Source organism: Larimichthys crocea, chromosome XXIV (genome assembly GCF_000972845.2).
Source record: "Larimichthys crocea isolate SSNF chromosome XXIV, L_crocea_2.0, whole genome shotgun sequence".
NCBI lineage: Eukaryota > Metazoa > Chordata > Actinopteri > Sciaenidae > Larimichthys > Larimichthys crocea.
Genome location: NC_040034.1, coordinates 12,610,371 through 12,629,985, shown reverse-complemented (window position 1 = coordinate 12,629,985; position 19,615 = coordinate 12,610,371). Strand labels below are relative to the sequence as shown.

Below are 19,615 nucleotides of genomic sequence, written 5' to 3'. Positions count from 1 at the left end.
CCAGTGGGGGAAGTAGAGGATCATGTAATACTGACTGACCTTTGAACTCTTTGGTGTAGAGGTGTGTGAGTGAGAGGGTAATGGAGGATTGGCTAGCTAAATAATAGCAGGGAGACTGCACCTCTTTGTGTCGGAGCCCAACAAACCTCAGCGATGGTGAATCCATTACAAGTGAGAAGCACTGTGTCCCCTACCTGACCTGAAACCAGCAATTCTACGCCAAAAGAGTCTGGAATAGAGATATGAGTAATGACAGATATGTGGTCGCTGCAAATGCTTGCGTAAATGCAGGAAACGTGGATATGATAGGCTACTGAATGATGAATTTAAAGTGGAGGGAAATGGGGCTATATATGATCAGGAGCCACATCAGAGGAACAGGAGTAAATATGGAATGAAAGTCAACAGGCTCCTGTTACCAAGTCACAAGTAATGGCCCTGTTCTTCACTCAGAACACGGCTCTAACAGCTTGTCAGGCCATACAAAAGCCAGCGTCCGAAATAATCAGAGGCTGTGTGTCTGTGCACTGTGTCAGTCCTGGCTGAGCTGCACCATGGAGGTCTCTGTCTGTGATATCTGATCTATGACAATCCCCATGAATCACTGGCCAGTACAGACACTCCATAAAACCAGCCTGTTTCTCTCAGAGACTTTGAAGATTAGATCGGTACGGAAAAAAAGAAGATGACAACTACTTCCCATGTTTCACTTGGCCAAGCTATTTATTTCTGCTGTGAAGCTTTGCCGGCCTATTAGTGGGGTTTCTCTCTGAGGATGGGAGTGATAACACAAGGCTGACTCCCACTATTATGTAGCCTCCAAAATATGAAAACTGTTATGTTTTTGGTCCTTTTCCACTCCAAACACATTTGGTTATTTTGAACTTCTTTACAAGCCTGGCAAAGAGCACAATGGTGACTGAGTGGTAAATATACTTTGCCTGCACTTTCTCTGCCGTCGATAGCCGTTACATAAGATTACATGTGACATTTTATATCTGCAAAAGCATTTAACACAGCAAATTGTTTTTCAGCAAGTACACTAAAACCAGAAATGGAAGGTTAAGCTTGCAGATGGACGACACGATCGGTCTTGAATTTGAGTGTAAGAGGGGAATTTGGGAGGTATGCAGCAGCAGTACAGGATTTCATTTGGTGGCTGTACCTGATCCTGGTAAAGGACAGCGATCACACCCAGCTCCCCAGGCCTTGCCCACCCGGCTGCAGCAGCAGATCTGCTTGGTGATCTGTTGAGCAAGCGGTAGAGAGCATGTGCCTGCTGATAGTGATCGATAGCAGAATCCCTTCTGGTTGGACACAGCTTTGTCCGCTGGAGAGAAAAGTTGATACATCCATCAAACTCCAATGCAATCCAATGATGTGTTATGATTCAATGAAAAATGGCTCATACTTACAGACACAGTGCTTGCTTTCAGGGTCTAACATGAAGCCTGGTTTACACATGCACCTGTAGCTTCCTTTGGTGTTGAGACATTCAGCATTCTTACAGATCCCAGGCAACAGGCACTCGTTGATGTCTGCGAAATATGCAGTACGTCAGTCATGGAGTATCTAGTACATGTCCTGATTATGGAAATATTATGAAGTCATGTTTTTTGCTCTGACAAGAAATTTATTTTGAACTCCCACTAAACCTACACTGATATTTGAGATTTGGGGTGCATACAGAGATTTCATGCTTGCAGACCAGCAGAGATGATGTAAGGCTTTAGAAATCTATTACACCTAGTAAGGTGACAAAGATATAGATTATGTAGTCAAAACCACCAGCTGCTAGGAGGTAATAAAATATGGAAACTTTCGTATTTTACAGTTGTATAAATAATGACACGAGGGAAAGATGCACAATAAATTTCACTGTAAAGCGAAGTACACTCAATCATGTACAGTATCCTTCTTAATGCAAGAAACTATCATAGCTGTGGTAAGCCTGACTTCAAAATCTGGATAGTCAGGCAGACACAGAGGAAATAGCAGAATGTTTTAGATTATTATCCTCCTCAGCATCTTTCCTTTATAGTGTCCAATGTGGGTCACAGCATCCTGAGCCTACGTCAATGAGTAAAAGTCATAAAGAGGTTTTTCCTCTCCATCTGGCCTGAACCATGTGCTGGAGCGATACAGTGGCCAGTGGAGTTTGCTTACTGCTCCAACAGCTCCTGAGCCATTAAGCCAAATGAAGGCAAGCTAGCCAGTTAATGCGCCAGCCAGAAGCAAAGGGGGACATATTTCAGGTGCTTAGTCATGAAATCACATTGGGACCAGGCAAAGTTTGTTGTTCTACCGTGTTAAACAAAGAGAACATCATTAGGTCTTTTCCTATTGCTTTGACGATTGAAACCCGACAGCCTGCCACCACAGATTTTCCCAATTCTAATTAATCTGCTCTTGTTTTGTTGTTTTTCTGCCTGCTGGAAAAAGTGAGTTTATAAGGGATTGAGGTTGATAAATTGTGTGGACTGAAGTAAATCCAGGGAATGTCTCAATGTTCTTTGTGTTGTTTGTTGTTGTTTCTTCTTTTCTATCTCTGTTGCACTTTTGTTTTTCCGCTTGTCTTTGCATTTCTCTCTCTCTCGCACACACACACACACACACACACACACACACACACACACACACACACACACACACACACACACACACACACACACACACACACACTCCGTCTCTCTCTTAGGAAGGACTAGCTCTAAAACTGAAGCTGGCCTTATACTGACAAAGCTTCCAGCCTCTATGTTATGACAATGTAAACACGTCTGTTAGCAAAAGCGACCTGTTTAGATGAGTAAGGATGAGGTACGTACTGTGAAGACAATGAAGCAGACCACAGATGTTATGGCTGCCTGTGTTGATATTCATGCTCTAAGGAGCTAGTTAACAACAATATTCTGTTTGCAGGTATTGCGGGTACTAGTTTAAGCAGCATGCTATCTGGTCAGAGTTCAGGTCAGTGTTGGGCTCAGCCTTCATCACATGGGGTCTTTAATCCATGGTTCGGTTGAGTCTGAGATTAGTGCTATTGTTACAGTCTGCTGGTGAGTTGATCAGGATTGAAACTGACTTTCATGACAACCTGTCCTGACCAGCACTAATCTCAACATCTATTTTGCGGTGTGAATCCATTTTATATAATTGTTTTTATTGACTAATGATAGATATTGATCACTGAAATGCATCCAATGAGTTTCTAAAATCTGCAGTGAGTGTCAACCAGTCTGCTGCGACCTAACTTGACCTTGCCCACTGTTACCTTCTGGAAAAACTGAGATTGAAATAAACATCAGCAGAATTATTTATGGACACTGTGAAGGAAATTGGCAGCACTGCTTTCCTAATATGTATTGGCTGTTATGGCCAAAGGGAGTACCTTATGACTACGGTGGAAGTCTCAAACCAGACATAATTTATGGGGCCAAAAATGCATCCATTTAGAAACATATGTGCATAGAGGGAATGAACATTCTTAAAATACAGCCAAAGCAGCTATTACTGGGAAAAGTACGTTTTCACAGACAAATTCCTACTGTACTGTATAACCTAATATATGAATTCTCGACTTGTTGACCCCGGCAGATAAATGTCAAATGTCAATGTTTTAAAAATTGTTTGTAGCTTTCATTAAGTAGATCCAAAATGTCAAAAGAGTTTTGTAAGACTTCCATCATCTCTTCTTTGAAGTGGTGTATGAGTAATACGACCTGCTCCCGGCACCAGTTTACCACCCACAACAGAGACTGCACATGCGTCTACTGTATGCGAGCCTTTCATCTAACCAGCGCAGCTACAAAACGACCAGTTTAGCTGACCTAGTTTCTGGGAAGCAGCTTCTGAAGATAAGGGATTGTCTCTGAAGTCAGAGTGCAGCATGTGGGTCATATGGAGCATCTTATCGTATCTTAGTGTGGATGTCATTGACCACAAGGGTCAGTGTACAAGGGGAGAGCGGTAAATCGTGCCTGTTGCTGAATATGAGACAAGCTATGCTCTGTTCCAATAAAACACACTGCAAACAGCTCAGGATAGGAGCCACAGTTTGGCAAGCTGGACACCATCCTGATAATAATGACAAAATCCCAGAAAAGGCAAGTTTTTGCCTCCTTGGCAGTTGTTGCAAGACCTGAAATTAGAAATAATTTTTGGGAATGGAGCAGCAGCTGAGACTTTAAAGCGCTCCAGTAAACATTGTGGGTAACTGTCAGCTTTGCTTTTTTGGAACTCCAGAAATGAGCAACTGAAAGGGAGAAACATCTTGAAACAATCACAGAAGAAAAGCATGCATAATAGAAAGATAAATTTCCACAGTTGTTGGCTAGTTGATGCACTATTGGAAAATAAGTGTGTCCTTGTCCACAGGTCTTTGTTTTATTAAAATATGTTTCTCAGCTCAATCATTACCTGAAAACATCAATCGGCCAATAGTGCTGTGCAGATTAGAAAACATGTTGAACTTACTGAACCAGAAGATGAGGTCTGTTTTAGATGTAGTCAAAGCATGCACTGGACCGTAATGTTGTTCCACTACATAAGCTTCAGTAAGCATTGCCCTTTGGATTATGACACCATTAATCAAGTCATTGACACAGTTCAAGTAGACTGTCAGAAAGGCTACGTTTGTTATTGAAAGTGTCAACATCAGTTGCATTGTTCACAGATAAAGCAGTGCATTTTTGCTGAGTCCTTCGGACAAAGTTTATTTGTTCATGTCAATTAATTCTGGAGATGTATACTAACACCACCAACAAATACAAATAGCCAAGAAGACTACACTAGAGCTGACACTGTGGGTGGTTACTGCTTCGTGAACTGAAAGCAAGCTGACAGATATACACCTCTGGGAGGTTGCAATAGAGGAAAACACAGTGTATGTGTATATGTACACGAACAAGCTAAGTTTATTTTTACAGTGCGGGTGGATGGGTGAGCTGGCACTTTAGCAACAAACAGGTCTATAACTAAAGCTCCCTCCCAGATACTCAGAGAAAGAGAGCCACATTTGCCATAATCGCAGGCTGCCGTACCAGTCTCCACTCAGAACCCCAATTAAAACAGCAGCCCCAGGTGCTTATTGGCTGCTGAACTCTGACCCTGGACCAAGACTAATTGTAGTTTTGACCTGGTTCCCATAGGAGCCAGACGTACAGCAAGGAATACTTTTATAGAAGTCTGCAGGGGTCCATGTAAACATGGAAACATATGGCCAGTAAGTTTTTATCACATCCGTGTCATTATATTTAATATACGCTATGTTTTTGTTATGGGTAAACTACCTATTAAAATATACAGAGAGTTATATCAAATGATAACATTCAGAAAATATTGAATTTCTTCAACGTATTTTATAGCTTACCTTGACAGTGTGTCAGATTCATCCTTTTAAAACCTTTGGAACATTCCACTTGTCCGTTTGCAATCACTGCATATGCTGCAAACAGAAAGAGAAAGCACAACTTCAGAAGAGCCAAATGATCTTACAGTACAGTGCCTCTCTGTCACAAAGCATTGCATTCATGGCAGAGGGAGAAGAGGAGCAGCTTTAGGAGGGGACCATATAACTTACAGATGTGAAGCATCTTGGCAAGGGGAAAAATGAGGGGACCCACAGCTGGGCCTCGAGGGACTCCAGAGTGAGTGTATGGAAATTGATCCCCATCAACCACATTTATAAGACAGCATTGCCATCCAGCAGAATGTAACGATAACACTCGACGTCATTTATAATCATATTAACCATAACTCTGTTCAACCCCTAGGGACAAACGAAGGAAGTGCTTACATCATAAATACATTGAGGAAGCCTTCATGACAGCCCTGAACTTTATCACCAACCACAGTGTGAATCTACTTAAACAAGAGACTAATACTTTAACTGCTTAGCATGACGATAAATGTACGGCTGGCAGGTAAGTGATTGGCCCAAAACTTCTTTTCGCTTCTTTTGCCAAGGCAATAAAAATCATGTGGTGTGTGCTTCAGGTGTGTACATTAAAAGTTCACAGAAGTGCCTCAGTAAATAACATGGTGTGTCTGTTATAGTGACAGAGGCCTGAAAACATTTTTTCATTACTCATTCGGCACCCAGTCAAGCCCCAGCATACTACACTAAACGTACAGAGAGGTCAGGGCGACTATCACATGGCAAAGAGAAAGTCTTTGTGTTTGACAGAGCGAAAGAGTTGGTGTGTTTGAAGATTTATAGGTTTCTAAACAAAGACAGGGTGATTATTAGTAGCAGATCTTTCCATGACATAAACTGAGATGAAGAATTTAGCTTCATATCATGTTGAAAGGAGATGATCCAACCTCTGATTTTGGAGGGAAAATGTGTGTTTGGGTGAGGAAAGCTCTATGAATAATGACATACTTATTAACATGACGGAACTGTTTCTCACTGTTATAGTCTACTCAGATTACACTAAGTCAGACGGCTTAAGGCTATGATGGCAAAACGTTGCAAATCATGATAGTCATGATTCTGTTTAGCACATAATCGCATTGGAAAATGTCTTCTGCCAAGATTTAAAAAAAATATTAGATGGCATATGTACAGCAAAGTTTGTTATGACTTATCTCATGCAGGGGTTTCAAATTCATGAACATTTTTCCAAACTTTGAAACAGAACTTGAACTTGATTATTATTTTTTTTTTAGTTGCTTTATTTATATATACAGTATTTAGTAATAAACCTTTGCATCCATTTTTACTTGCATCATCATCCAGTGAGAGTCAACGTAGAGTGAAATCGTATCCGAGATCTTGTGCTCACCGAAAAAAGGAACAAATGACAGTGATGATAATCTTTAGATTTACAGCATGGCCAGAAAAAATAAAAAAGTAAAAAAGATTTTACCAAAGTACAGCGTTACTTTGAAGTTGCTGCCACAACGACGAAGAGTTGAAAACAGAGGTGACGCATGCAAGAAACTACGGTCAGAGCCTTGCCAGTAAAGAAAACATCTCTACCCCTGGCAGAGCGCTCCGGGAAAGGGAAAGAAAGTTTCACTGTGTGTGTGACCATAACTCCAGAAAACCTGTGAGCGGTTGAAAGGGAGCTCTGGTATGATGTAAATGGCAATCTGTATGCCTGACTGTGGACCAGCATGGCCAGAGAATCACATCTATCACATCTTCAGCCATATATGTCGCCAATCATTAGAAGTGATAGAAAACACATCCAATACATCTCTGCTATTTATTTCACAAGCTCCCTCATCAGTTTTCCTATAGCAATCAGTCATGAGTTTGTGTCATTTTCCCAGGAGTGATTGGAATGTGTGCCACATGGAGGCTTTCTGGGAACGTGGTCCTGGCAGCTGAGTTATGTTTTGGCCCTGCTGTGACCCAGTGGACCAGGCAGGGTCAATATACCTGAGGGTTGACAAAGCAGAAGTGGGTCAGCATGAAGGGGGCAACGGGAAAAGGGGGGAACTGTGTCAAAACGACGCCCCTGTTCCTGTCTGCCCACCTCCTCATCTTCCTCCGCACCCTCCTAATCCCCCTTTCAAAGTTTCTGAGTAATGAGCTGTTGTGGTAGGGCGGTGGGCACACCCTCCTGCAGCGATGGGATCAGGGAAAGTCTAGCCTGAGTGACAGCAGAGCGCACATGCCAAGGGAAGCCCAGTGGGGGAGGTCCGGGTGTCTCAATAAAGCTTATTAGCAGGGAGGTGAGGACCTCTGCAGTCAGTAACAACTTCAACATGAATCTGAGAGACAGCTTATTTCAAAACGCAGCTCGTATTAAAATGGCTTGGGAGAAAAGGTTGAAATGGTGCAGAAATCTTGAGCAGCTTTAAAACCTAATTATGTATCGCACAGACATGAAACAGTGAAGTAAAGTTGGCACGTTTCCACGTATACCAGGCGCATTTACAGTATATGTTCGTAAAACTTTATTTGCACATAGGAAATAATTTGGCAGATTGTACTCAACATATCCTCATGCGCTGGATCTAAAACTGCTTGTTATCAGAGTTCAGTTCAGTAGATCTTTATCGTTCCCTAGAGGCAATTTAAGTTTTTAAAAACCAGCTGCTGAAACTCAGCATACAGAGGTTGACAACAGCCCTGCTAAAAATAAAGGTTTCCTCCTTTAGGGTACATTTATTATAAGATACAGAGTCTTGCTGCTTAGATTAATTAATTTAATAAGTTTGGAACAAGGTTTGATAAATTACTGTTGTTGAGTCTTGTGTTTTAATCCCTGGCTACTGTACCAGCAAACTAACATTCAATAACACTGACCTTAAGAAAAGGTGATAAACACTCGGTGACAACTTGGCCGTGTCATAATTGTACAAATAGCTATGAATTACGTTATCCTCAAGGGATTTAATGATTTGTCCGTTCTCATGCTCGTTTCTACAGTCATTTGTGTAGAGTTATATACAGGCAGTGGCTTGCAAGAGTGAGCTCAAGCTGCGCATCATTAGTGTCACCCATGGTTACAAACACTGGAGTCCCAGACTGGTCTGCATCCAGTGAGGGTACAGACAGAAACTTCCAATTGTTGTCTATCCAGTTAGCCCTGTACAACAAAAGACTTTGTCACCCCTTACTAATTTATTGTTCGTCTCCATTCAATTGTGTTGTGCATTCCACTGGCGACTGTTCAATAATATTTGCTCGAATTCCCTGACCTGAAAGTGTAATTCAAATTCCTTGGAGCTTCTTGATTGGTGGTGCAGTCGCAAATTGAATCTGAATAAATCCCTTTAGTTTCTTTTCAGCATGAAAGTAAAGTTTTCTCCACGCAGGGCCCTGCTGAGGGTATTCAAATAAAAGCGCAAATTATGCAAAATTAGAGAAAGAAAGTAAAGAGAGAAGGAGGCCGGAGTCTGAGAACGGACCAAGTTTATAGTCCAATGGGTTCCTCAGCTGTACAGAAATCTTTAATTGCTAATTCGGTACAATCACTCTGTAGACCACCCGGCCTGGGGGCTGTTCTTCTATAGCAACTGAGAGGTCTGGTCCATCAATCACAGGGCTCAGAGCCCTTCACCAGCTTCCCCAGAGACCTGCTTGGGAGGCAACCTCAGTGTTGGACTTCTCTCCTTAACTGGTTGGAAAAGCTGGAACGCGTGGGATACAAGAGGGAGGAGGGACTGATGCCATCCACAGTACAGGAACAGGAGACTTCCTTTCCACTCCATTGGGGGCCACTGTATAGGAAAACAACCCTCACCAAAGCCAAGTCCTCTTCAGGACCCTTTCCAGCAATTTACTTTCTGACATGCCGCCACGGGACACACTGGTGCCGCAGAGAGAAAACCAGGAGCAAAGAGGGCCCTTTAATCACCATGGAGGGTTTTAGGTCTTTTGAGTCTCTAATATGGCAAAGCCATCTCTTCTTGGTCTTTGAGCCAATGCTTGATTGGAGCAAACAGCTTATAAAGGGAAGTCGTTTGCTTTCAAAACAGAATGTCTCCTTGGCACGCGCCACATTTGCCAGTCTGGCACGGTCCATATCATATGCCCTGTAAATAATGTGTCCCTGCAAGTGAGGCAAAGGCTAATCAGTTAGGACACATGGGACTAATATCCACATCCTCCTGCTGACACACACATGGGCACAAAACCAATGAAGAAACTAGACATTTGCTCAATCATTAACAGTCTTAGTTGTGTATCTGTATCATATTGTGAAGCAGCAACAAAAAGGCTTTGATGAATTTAATTTTTCTTTCTCAACATTGAATGTTTACTCAAAACATACTTTTCATTGTTTCTGTTCACAAAAGTATGTGCTTTACATCTCTGTTTGCAGTTTGACAATTCTGCTTTAACGCCCTTCTATGAAGACACTGATGGCAATGTGACCTGCATCAAACACACATTTAAAACAGACCCACATTCCTCTATAATCTCCAGTTCACTGTGGAATAAACCTCCTGGGCTTGTTCCAAAAGAAGGCATGCCACGGTACATTCCCAATAAAAATGTGCTTAACTTAGCTTGTATCCAATTAAGAAACGCAACAAAAACCTTATATCCATCTGCCTCCAACTGGGATTTATTTCTCGTAGTGGTTAGGTCTGCTCAGCCATGATTAGTTACACTGCTGCCCGGCTAATAGATTCCATCGTTCTAGTTGTGAAGGGATAACACTAAGTCAACATCAGTGAATCAAATGCTGTCAAATACATGTGACGTCTCTATCTAATCACCATGAGAAGCTGCTATGGAAATGTTCCAATGCATCTGTTTTCTAGCTGCCTATTTCTGAGGCAAAGTCATTTCATCTCTGCTTTTTGTTGGTCATTAACAAGTGTTCATGTTTGATCGGTGCTAATAAAACACAATATGAGCAGGCTTTGGGCCCTCGGTGCATGTCAGATTAAATGTCTGGGGAATAGATGGGAGATTTGGGAGGGATGAGTTCATGTGGGAAGATTTGGAAGTCGAGGAGCTTTGCGGGCCCCCTCCTTCTTTGCTTCATCTGCCTTTATTGATCTAAACCTCATGAAGTGTGGTGTCCTCGTTACGGAGAGACGCAGAGTTGAGGGGGAACAGACAGACAACTCCCACAGATAGAGGTGGAATAGAGGGTGGGGCAAAGACTTTGCTAGGGTAGTGACATCATGATGACCCTGATGACCCAGGGAGGCAGAGTTAGAGGATGGGGGCCAAGGCTCCTGTGGGTGTGGGTGTTACTTGTGGGCCCTGGGGACGTCTGATCTGGCTCCCTGGGAAGCCTCCTTGCATCGCAGATGGGGAGAGTCACAGAGAGGGAAGCTGCCCAGCAATGACAGATGGGGAGACAAATGGCTTGTGGAATTCCATTAGCTGTGAAATTCACAGCGAGGGAGGGGCTGCCAGCACAATTATAGAAAATCATGCCAACACTACAGTATGGGTGAGACCAGGCTCACAGAAAATGGGCTTCAGTTGGCTTAGGGAACCTCAGATAACTTTAATGATGGACATCCTTGACACTATCCTGGCTCTTTGCTTTTCAAGATCAAACTTCCTCTCAGTTTCTTACATGACCAAACTGCCTCCTCTGTCACTGGGTAGCTCTCATACACTTTTGACCACCTCTAAATCGATCAGGAGTTACAATCCTAGATTGAACTAGTTTGAAATTCAAACAAAGCTGCAGCGCAGGTTTTTTTTCCACTCCACCTCATCATCAGAACCAGAGGGATGGAGCTCACTGGAGCCTGTGCTGGTTGATCTGGATCTCATTACGACCTAGGAATCCTCAGCATATGACTTTTAAAGGCACTGGCTCCTTAAGGCTTCACCTCCCACTGAGATGGGACACGCTGGCATTCATGCCTCCATAACGTCAGCCCTCCTTTACATACACACACGACACACACATTACACACGGACATAATCTCCTTTATTATTGCCACAACAGTGACATAAAGTCTTTGGCGTGGAATAATAAATAACACTTTGCTATATAATGTCGTCAGCTTTGCTGAAATACATTCACAGATTTCACAATGAGACACAGCCAGACTGTGCAACAGCAATATGAGTCTTTGTATAAAGCACAGTGCTGATTATCGGTTGACACTGTATCATTCACTATATCGAGTGAGTCTGATGTAATGACAGTGATGTGGAGGCAGAATGGACCTATAGTAACATAACAAAGTAAAGCCAGGATGCAAAGTTGGAACCACCTAAAATGTAATAAAAATAAATGAAGTAGCAATGCTCTAAGTCAACACTGCATTTTGTAACCAGCTATAAACTGACCAATGGTAGCGTTACACCCCTAAACACAAACTGGGCTTTCATGACATCATTATCACATACTCCACAAGAAACACAGGAGACTCTTAAGCTATATGACTTTTTTCCCCACAGTGCAAGCTGACAACTGACCCATTCACTATGAAATAAAAAAATTAAAAAACAGCATCATTTTTCAGGGGCTGTTGTCTCCAGGTTGTATATCATTCCTGTCAAACACGTAAGAAAGCATACGTCTTGGCCAGTTGGGGAGGTATGCAGCTGAAAGCTCTAGCCAAGTGTCTAAACTGAGAACAATAACACTCTAGAGGAATTCAAAGCATTTCTCTTATTAAAGCTCCCTCAAAGAAGACTTCTGGGACATAGTACATGACTTCATTTTGACTTCATTTTTCCTCTCTTTCATTCTTTCTACTCCCCGCCTGTGTGTGACCTGGGACCCGAGCCTACAGTACGCTGCCCCCAAAAAAACATCCACAAAAATGAGCGAATGCGGTATTCACTCTGCTCCCCCCCCCCCCCCCCCCCCCCCACACCCTCAAACTTCAAAGAGTGGATCAGAGGAAAACATCTGGGAGCCAAAGGAGATCGGGGACTTAGGAAGAGCGAGAATCTGGAATGCTGGAGGAGATAGAAAGTGGGAGAGAAAAGAGTGGATCGGCATCAATAATAGATGGAGAAGACAGAGAGGGACGATGTCTGCTTCTGATTAAGGTCTGGTCGGACATTAAACAGGATGCGAGCACTTTGACAGCCAGCTGACATGTGCGGGCAGGGCTGTAATATGATTGTATGTGTCAGGAAATAACTGAGTGTCCCCGTGTGCCACCAAAGCTGCTTCCCGTGAGGACTCCAAATAATACACAGAGCTGTCAGGCCGGGTGAGTCTCCACCTATAGTGAAGGGTGCCACCACCCACCCTGCCTGCCGGCGTACAACCACCCTGCTGCTGTTTCTCAAACCTACCGCAGCTCTGGTTGGGAAGCAGCTGAACTGTGGCTGTTCATTTCCTCACTCTTTCAAGGCCACGTTGGCTTGATTTGCCCGCAGGGTGGGTGGCACTCCTGCCAAGCTCTCAGGCTCTCATCTTCATGCTAAATGTGTTTTCATTTGCTTCCCGGTTTTTAGTTTTATGGAAGCGAAAACAGCTTCATTTTTACAAGTGGAATCACACAACCACCTCAGAGGAGTTTAGGAATCTAAAAGACTGTGCTTTTTGGTAATCAGCATCAGTTCGGTGTTGTTTATGCCTGTGATAAATGCAGCAAAAATTCACCACCAACAACTTCTGCAAAGGAATAAAACAGGGCTAAACACTTTAATCACAATAAAAGAAGAGCCTAGCTGCACCTCGCTGTTTTAAACCATAACAGTGCAAAAATATCAAAAGATTAACATAAAAATAGCACAACAGAAAAATAATACCTACAGAATTAGACTGGATTAGATTTCAATATGCAGTGGAACAGAGCCGAACAAAAAAAATCCTCAGATCTGATGGCCTTAGTCAGGAGGGCTTACCTGGTTTGGTTGGACACTTTTGGCACTTGTTTAGACCCCAGGAGGCACCCACACTTCCACAGCAATCATCCTGTTTGGTTAGGCCTGGCAGAGGCTTGCCACACTACAATAACACACATCTGCATTAAATCTAAGAAACAAGTTTTGAAAATGAGAATTACATGTTTTTGCATGCATGCTTGTTTGCGTGCAAGACGTGTGTGTACGTTGGCAAGGGCGGACTTTGTAAGTGCGTTCATCTCAGTGTGTGAGTGTGTGTATTTGTGTGTGTGTGTATACCTATCTGGAAGGACAGAGTGAACTAGACACATCTGAGACTGGTTAGTTGAAGGAGGACATAAACACTGAGTCTCAAGAACAACTATGAACCTCCTGGCATGCCTCATTAAGTCACTTGGCTAATTGTGGAGAGACATTCCTATCAGACCTAACTTATTGGATTTTTGGCCAATAAAGATTTATGAAATTAAAGAGGCAACAGAGAGGACATTCTTCTGGAGAACACTACACTGGCATACTGGCAGGAGAAGAGGGAAACTACTGGCTGAAGCTTTTGTATGCTACTTTTCTGGGGCAGCACTATTGGGGCTCTGAAATATCACTGACTGGAAGGCTTAATTTCAAGCTCTTTATGAAACCAGAGTAGAGCTGCAGTTCAGAACAAACAAACTTGTTCAGGGAATAATGTTGGCAAAAACAACTTCGCTGCAGATCATTGTGTTGTCACAACTGCAAACCTAAAGGGCTAAAAAGTCAAACACAACGCGTTATCACAGCCAAGTGAACAGATGCATTATTAAAACCACAGATTAGCTAAGCTCTTGCACTGCCACTTAAAGTCCTCCCCTTTCCTAACTTCAACACATGTCTGTTATGACGTCCATACATTATCCTGACCAGGCAAAGTAAATCAGCGGTGCGTGCACTGTGCCACACGGACCATGAAACTTTTCCCATTTGAGCCACAAAGAGAAGCACATGGGCTCAACTTTAACCCTTTGTTCTCTGAACTCATGCTAACTCGTAACATGCCTACGTTTGGGGGGAACTTGGTGGAACATGAGATGACCAGTGTGGTCAGACCACATAAATCCTGGACATGACATAAATCATAGCCACAGGCCCACTTCCTGTTGGAGACAGCAGGTATCAGAGAAGGTGACAGGATGGGAATGTGGTGGTAAAACAACACTTCCTCCCACTGGTTTCAACATAGGATACACCAGGTGGCTTATATCAGCTGGTGATGACAGTGGAGTGTGTTTTAATGACTTAACACAATACCTGACCGTCGACCGTTTCTTGAAAGCATCTTCCCACATGTCCATTCTGACGGTTGTGCGGTCTGGCATGTCCATGACCATTCACATTCACGTTCGTGTGTGGGTGTCTGCTGCTATGCTCATTGGTGGGCTCATGTCCATTCCCAGGCTGGGAGCGTTGCTGCACAGAGTGAGCTCCCTCTGTGGTAACTGGCCTCTGCCCAGGCTGGACCCGAGCTACTTGGTGGATGTGGACTTCGGCCTCTGGAGGGTGCTGAATGTGGACGTTGACCAAGGATGGGTGGAGAGACACTGGAGGAGAGACACACAGTTTATACGATGTAGTGGGAATTTTGAATGATGTAAGTGTAAGCATCCTCAGCCAGGAGATAAAAGCTGTATATACATACTGCAGTTTGTGAGCTATCAGCTGACATCCTGCACAAACTTGTTCGACACTCACTTAGCTTGCTTCATCACCGAGTTATGAGATCTACAGAACCTGGGGAATTCCCAGCTGTGAAGACGTTATTAAGATACTACAAAACAACAACAAAACAAAGAGTTTTGGATTCTCTGGTTTAAATCAAATCATCTTAAAGACCAAAAACAGATTTGTTGAGGAGCTGAGAAGATGTTGCAATGTGGAGAATGAGCTCTTTTGTCCTTCTGACAGAGGGGAAGCATCTATCTTCAGGGAGTGCCAGGGTTTTTTCCCAGAATCCTGACCCACTCTCATAAATCATAGTCTCACAGACAGACAGCAGGGAGAGTCCAAGGAAAAGAAGTAGACCTTATCAAGGGGCCTGGACATGAAACTGCCTCCGTTCATACAAGAACAGAGAGGAAGGATTATTTCTTTTGTGGTGACATTACAATATAGACATTGGACTCATGTCATTTAACTATGATTATTAATGTAATTGAATTCAACATAGAGAAGAGTGGAAGAATTCTGAGTGAAATTATCCAAGACAAAGCTGCTTCTACTTAATTTTAGATTAGATAGATAGAGACTGCTGAGTCAGACGCAATGAGAAATAAACAGTGAAATCAGAGAGTAAGATGGAAAGTGAGCAAATCTTTCTCTTTTATATTATTACTTATAACTGCCTCACTCTGTTTATAATATCCCCTTGTGTTTGATAAAAGCAGCATTGTGCTAAACAAAACAAGGACTTCCACTGAGTCATCTATTACTTACTCCGCTCAAAATAGAGTCTGACCTCCGCTGCTGGCCGCCAAAGGCAGAGCATTAAAGGACAAACATTGTTCAAAATTAAGGAGTAGACTTGTCTGCATTTAAAAAAGATCAACTGTGACCATAGCGAGAAATGGAGCAACTGGCAAAGAAAAAATAGCACCAGCAAGTGAAAAGCAGCAAAATTCATTTCAGTGGAATTGCTGTGACCAATGCTTTAAATCTTTTGTGTCGGGTTCAACCGAATCAACTGAGATCTTTCTTGACAGCACAGACATTCGGAGGAAGGAAGAGCCAGAGAAGCCACAATGGAACAAGCTGCTGTCACTTATTAGCTGTGTTGCACCATCTCTTTTTAACCCTTCTCTGTTAGTGTAGAAACTACTCCACAAAAGATGAATGGTATGTAGACTGAGTCGAGCTGGAGTCAACATGAAATGTTAACTGTCAGTGAGTTTACTGCCCTCCAATTTGCCACAGTGCTGGGGGATTACCTTGCTGATTGGACAGTGGTAGCGTGTACATTGTGTGGGAGGGAGACTTTGGTCCATGGTGGCTGGCGTCCTTGTGGCTCTGATGGGTGGGTCTGGCTGGAGACGGGACTGGCAGGTGGCAAAACTTCCCTGTTGAGTTTGACGGACACCAGCACAGGTCCCTGCCAATGCATCGGCCTCCGTTAAGACAGGGTATCTGACAGAAGACTGCAAAGAGGGAGAGGAGAGAAACAAAGGGCTGTGTCAGAGGTCAAGAGAAAAAGATGAAGAGGTTATTAAAAGTGAGAGATTAGCTCGTGTACACAGCACGCCACATTTAATTGCGCAGATTTATGCATTCTCATACACAAGGATCCAGTAATAAGAAACAGAAGGGGAGTCCTAATAGGAAGAGCATGTGCTGAGGCTTCATGTGGACAGGCTTTGTTTGCAAATGGTTAGAAACGGTCATGCTGTTCTCTACTTTGGGACTACCAGACACCTCGTTCCACATGACGTTTATAAAGTTTTAACTTTGTCCTGAGGGCTAAAGCTAATGCCCTTCACGCTACACCTCCTTCGCTGGCACGTTTCGCCTCACATCAGTAATTACAGACTCCCGTGCGTGGTGATGAATGATGATTCATCCTGTAATACTTTGGAGAAAATAACAAGTGCATGGATGTCTTTGTCTTGCTTGGCTGGCAGCTGTAGAAAAAACAAGACGTATCAGATCTTCAAAGGAGGGCAACTGGCTCTTAACCGTGTAAGTAAATTAAAGCCCAAAACGTGCTCAGTCTACACTTTGATTTATAGTTTGCAATTTACCATGGGATGAGAAAAAGAGGAAGGGCCGGTACTGGCCATATGGTGTTTGACAGTACTGCTTTCACAGCCCTTTCATTGGCCTTATTTTTGGCATAAAGGATGAGTGCCAGCCCAGCACCCGACATACCTGGGCCTGCTCCCATCAAGAGATTCGCTCTGACCTGACCTCACCTAACTTAAAACATCAAAGACGATAAAAATGTAAACCAACCATATCCAGCCATGATGAATAAGAAAAGAACACTGACGGAACAAAGGATGAAAACGTGAAGCACTTAACTTTTCTGGCTCAGCAGTACCACACACCACAAATATGAGCACGGCTTTACAAGACATTTGGAGATACAGATGGCCCACATACTATGAGATGAAAGAAGACACTAGTGATGGAAACATGCTGTGAGCTGCATCCTCTCTGTCTCATCGAGACAGACAGAAACACACTAACAGGGTAAAACAGGGAGCAGAGAGGCGCTGGACAGTCTCGATGGCATGTAGGGAATGAACTCCCTGTCACACAGCATTAACAACAATGAGAGCGTTGGAGGAAGAGAGGGATGGAATAAGACGAGAAGAACAAGAGATAGTGAATGAAATGGATTCAGATAGGAGAATGTTAATATATTAGATTGAAAACAGAAAAAAGACAGCGATGACAAGAACGAGGGAATAAGTAATGCAAGAAAAAGCCAGCGTTGGTGTCCACACACACACACACACACACACACACACACACACACACACACACAGGACATGCTGGCGAAATCAGCTCAAGGAAGCTATTAAATCCTCTCAACGTGGGATACAGGTCTGCACTGGTCTGTGTCAGGCCAGTCCCACCCCAGAACTATTCTTAGACAACAACCTACTGTCGACAGCACACCACGCTCCCTGTCTGCCTATCTGTCTGTCTATTTAACAACCTCTAGCAACCACACACACACACACACACACACATGCACACACTTCTCACTCAATAAACAGGCTTCTACTCAATCTAATATCAGGCTCTAAAGTAAGTGTCGTATCCAGGGTGCGTATCAAGGGAGCATATTGTAATTATCCATCCAGATTTTACTGCACCGTGTAAGGAACATAACAACAGTATGAGATAACTGTTTAGTGTCCACTTGACATTCCTCGACGAACACGCACAGCCCGAGCAATAACAGATGCAAGCCTAAATGGAGAGCAATCTCTTTTTAACACGCTCTTTAACACATGCTTTTACATAATGAAGGGAGACTTCGGGAGAATTAAAAAAAGGTTCGGAGGTGCCAGGAATGTAATCTCGGGGAAGGCCTCTGCCAGGACGCTGAAGTGTTTGGAATATCTACACCATGTTCCAAAGCCCCATTAATGGGCACATAAATCTGCAACATCAACCTGTTTATATATTCATAAGTCAGCTAGGTCCTCCCCAAAGAGCCTGGCGCATGTTCATATGACTGTTTGTATCCGTGTGAGTTGTGACCGGAGAGGGCTCATATGTGTATGTGTGTGGTATGTGCAGCCTCTAATCCACACGCAGTAATTAGTCTGAGACCTTAGCCAGACCCTTAAAACTGATGAGAAAACTAAGAAACATGTAGGGGTACGACCCACCCCTTGGCATTGACCACCCCCTCCCTTCCCATGGACACTCCTGTGTGAATTTGGAGCAAAGCCCCCTGGATAAATGGAAGGTTTAATGTAATCCCTATAAAATCCTGTTCATGCTGCTACTCTTTCTCTCTTTCTGCCTCTCCCTCTCTTCTTTCATTCATTCCTGCTCTCCCAGGGAGCACGTTAAATGGTTAACGGCGGGGCCCAACCGCGAGGTGTAAACCGCAAAGAGATGGGGCTAAGTGTTGGGAGCGTGGGACCACCAGCTCCACGTGTGTGTGTGTGTGTGTATGTGTGCGACGGGAGATTAGCCCCCTTTTACAGAGCCCTTTTTTTTTAAATCTGGTCTGCCCCCGTCTCTACCACTTTCCCCTGTTTCTCTGTGACAGTGAGAGTTTTTCAAGCGCAGCTCTCAGCTTTCATCTCCACCACTCTGCCTCCTCTTCAAGCTTAGTATTCAGAACAGACGGCATGCCACTGGGAACCCATTTTGTCAAACTCACCCCATAAAAAAAGGAATGAAAAAGTAGGATGGAGACACGGGGCAAGTGTGTGAGAATCAGAACGTAAGAAAGAGAGACAGAGAGAGAGAGAGAGAGAGAGACAGAGGGGAGAAAGAATAGTGAGGATGACAAGCGGTCAAGAAAGATAAGGGTTAATGATAATCAGAGGGCCTGGAGTCCACACTCACAGAGTCGGAAGCCCTGGTTCTTTGGCTGCTGCTGCTGGTGTTGCGAGGTCTCGCTGTAGACAGTTGTGATGTCTCCCTTCTCACAGCTGTTGTAGCAACGGCCACCGTTGCACACCCGGCGGCACAGCATGGGCGTGAAGACGATCTTGATGCGATCCAGGTTGGAGGTGAGGTTGGCCCCTGGAAAGCACACACACACCTGGATGAGGAGCAGCAACAGACACAGGCTGGAGACGAGCTGCATCCTTCCTCTGTCAGCCTCACTGTGACACACTCCCAGTCTGGGCAAAGGGAGGTTTATAAGTGTGC

At 43.7% G+C, this 19,615-nt stretch overlaps 1 protein-coding gene across 1 annotated transcript in view; it reads right to left on the bottom strand.

The window, feature by feature from the left end:
- LOC104921405 (latent-transforming growth factor beta-binding protein 2) overlaps positions 1 to 19,615 on the bottom strand; it is an 80,985-nt gene that overhangs the window by 29,043 nt on the left and 32,327 nt on the right. The window contains exons 5-11 of the mRNA XM_019273079.2: positions 19,307 to 19,486; positions 16,204 to 16,410; positions 14,531 to 14,820; positions 13,247 to 13,349; positions 5,369 to 5,443; positions 1,416 to 1,538; positions 1,166 to 1,330 (exon numbers count right to left, since the gene is read on the bottom strand). Of these exons, the coding sequence (XP_019128624.2) occupies positions 1,166 to 1,330; positions 1,416 to 1,538; positions 5,369 to 5,443; positions 13,247 to 13,349; positions 14,531 to 14,820; positions 16,204 to 16,410; positions 19,307 to 19,486 (1,143 nt within the window). The remainder of the gene's footprint in view (positions 1 to 1,165; positions 1,331 to 1,415; positions 1,539 to 5,368; positions 5,444 to 13,246; positions 13,350 to 14,530; positions 14,821 to 16,203; positions 16,411 to 19,306; positions 19,487 to 19,615) is intronic.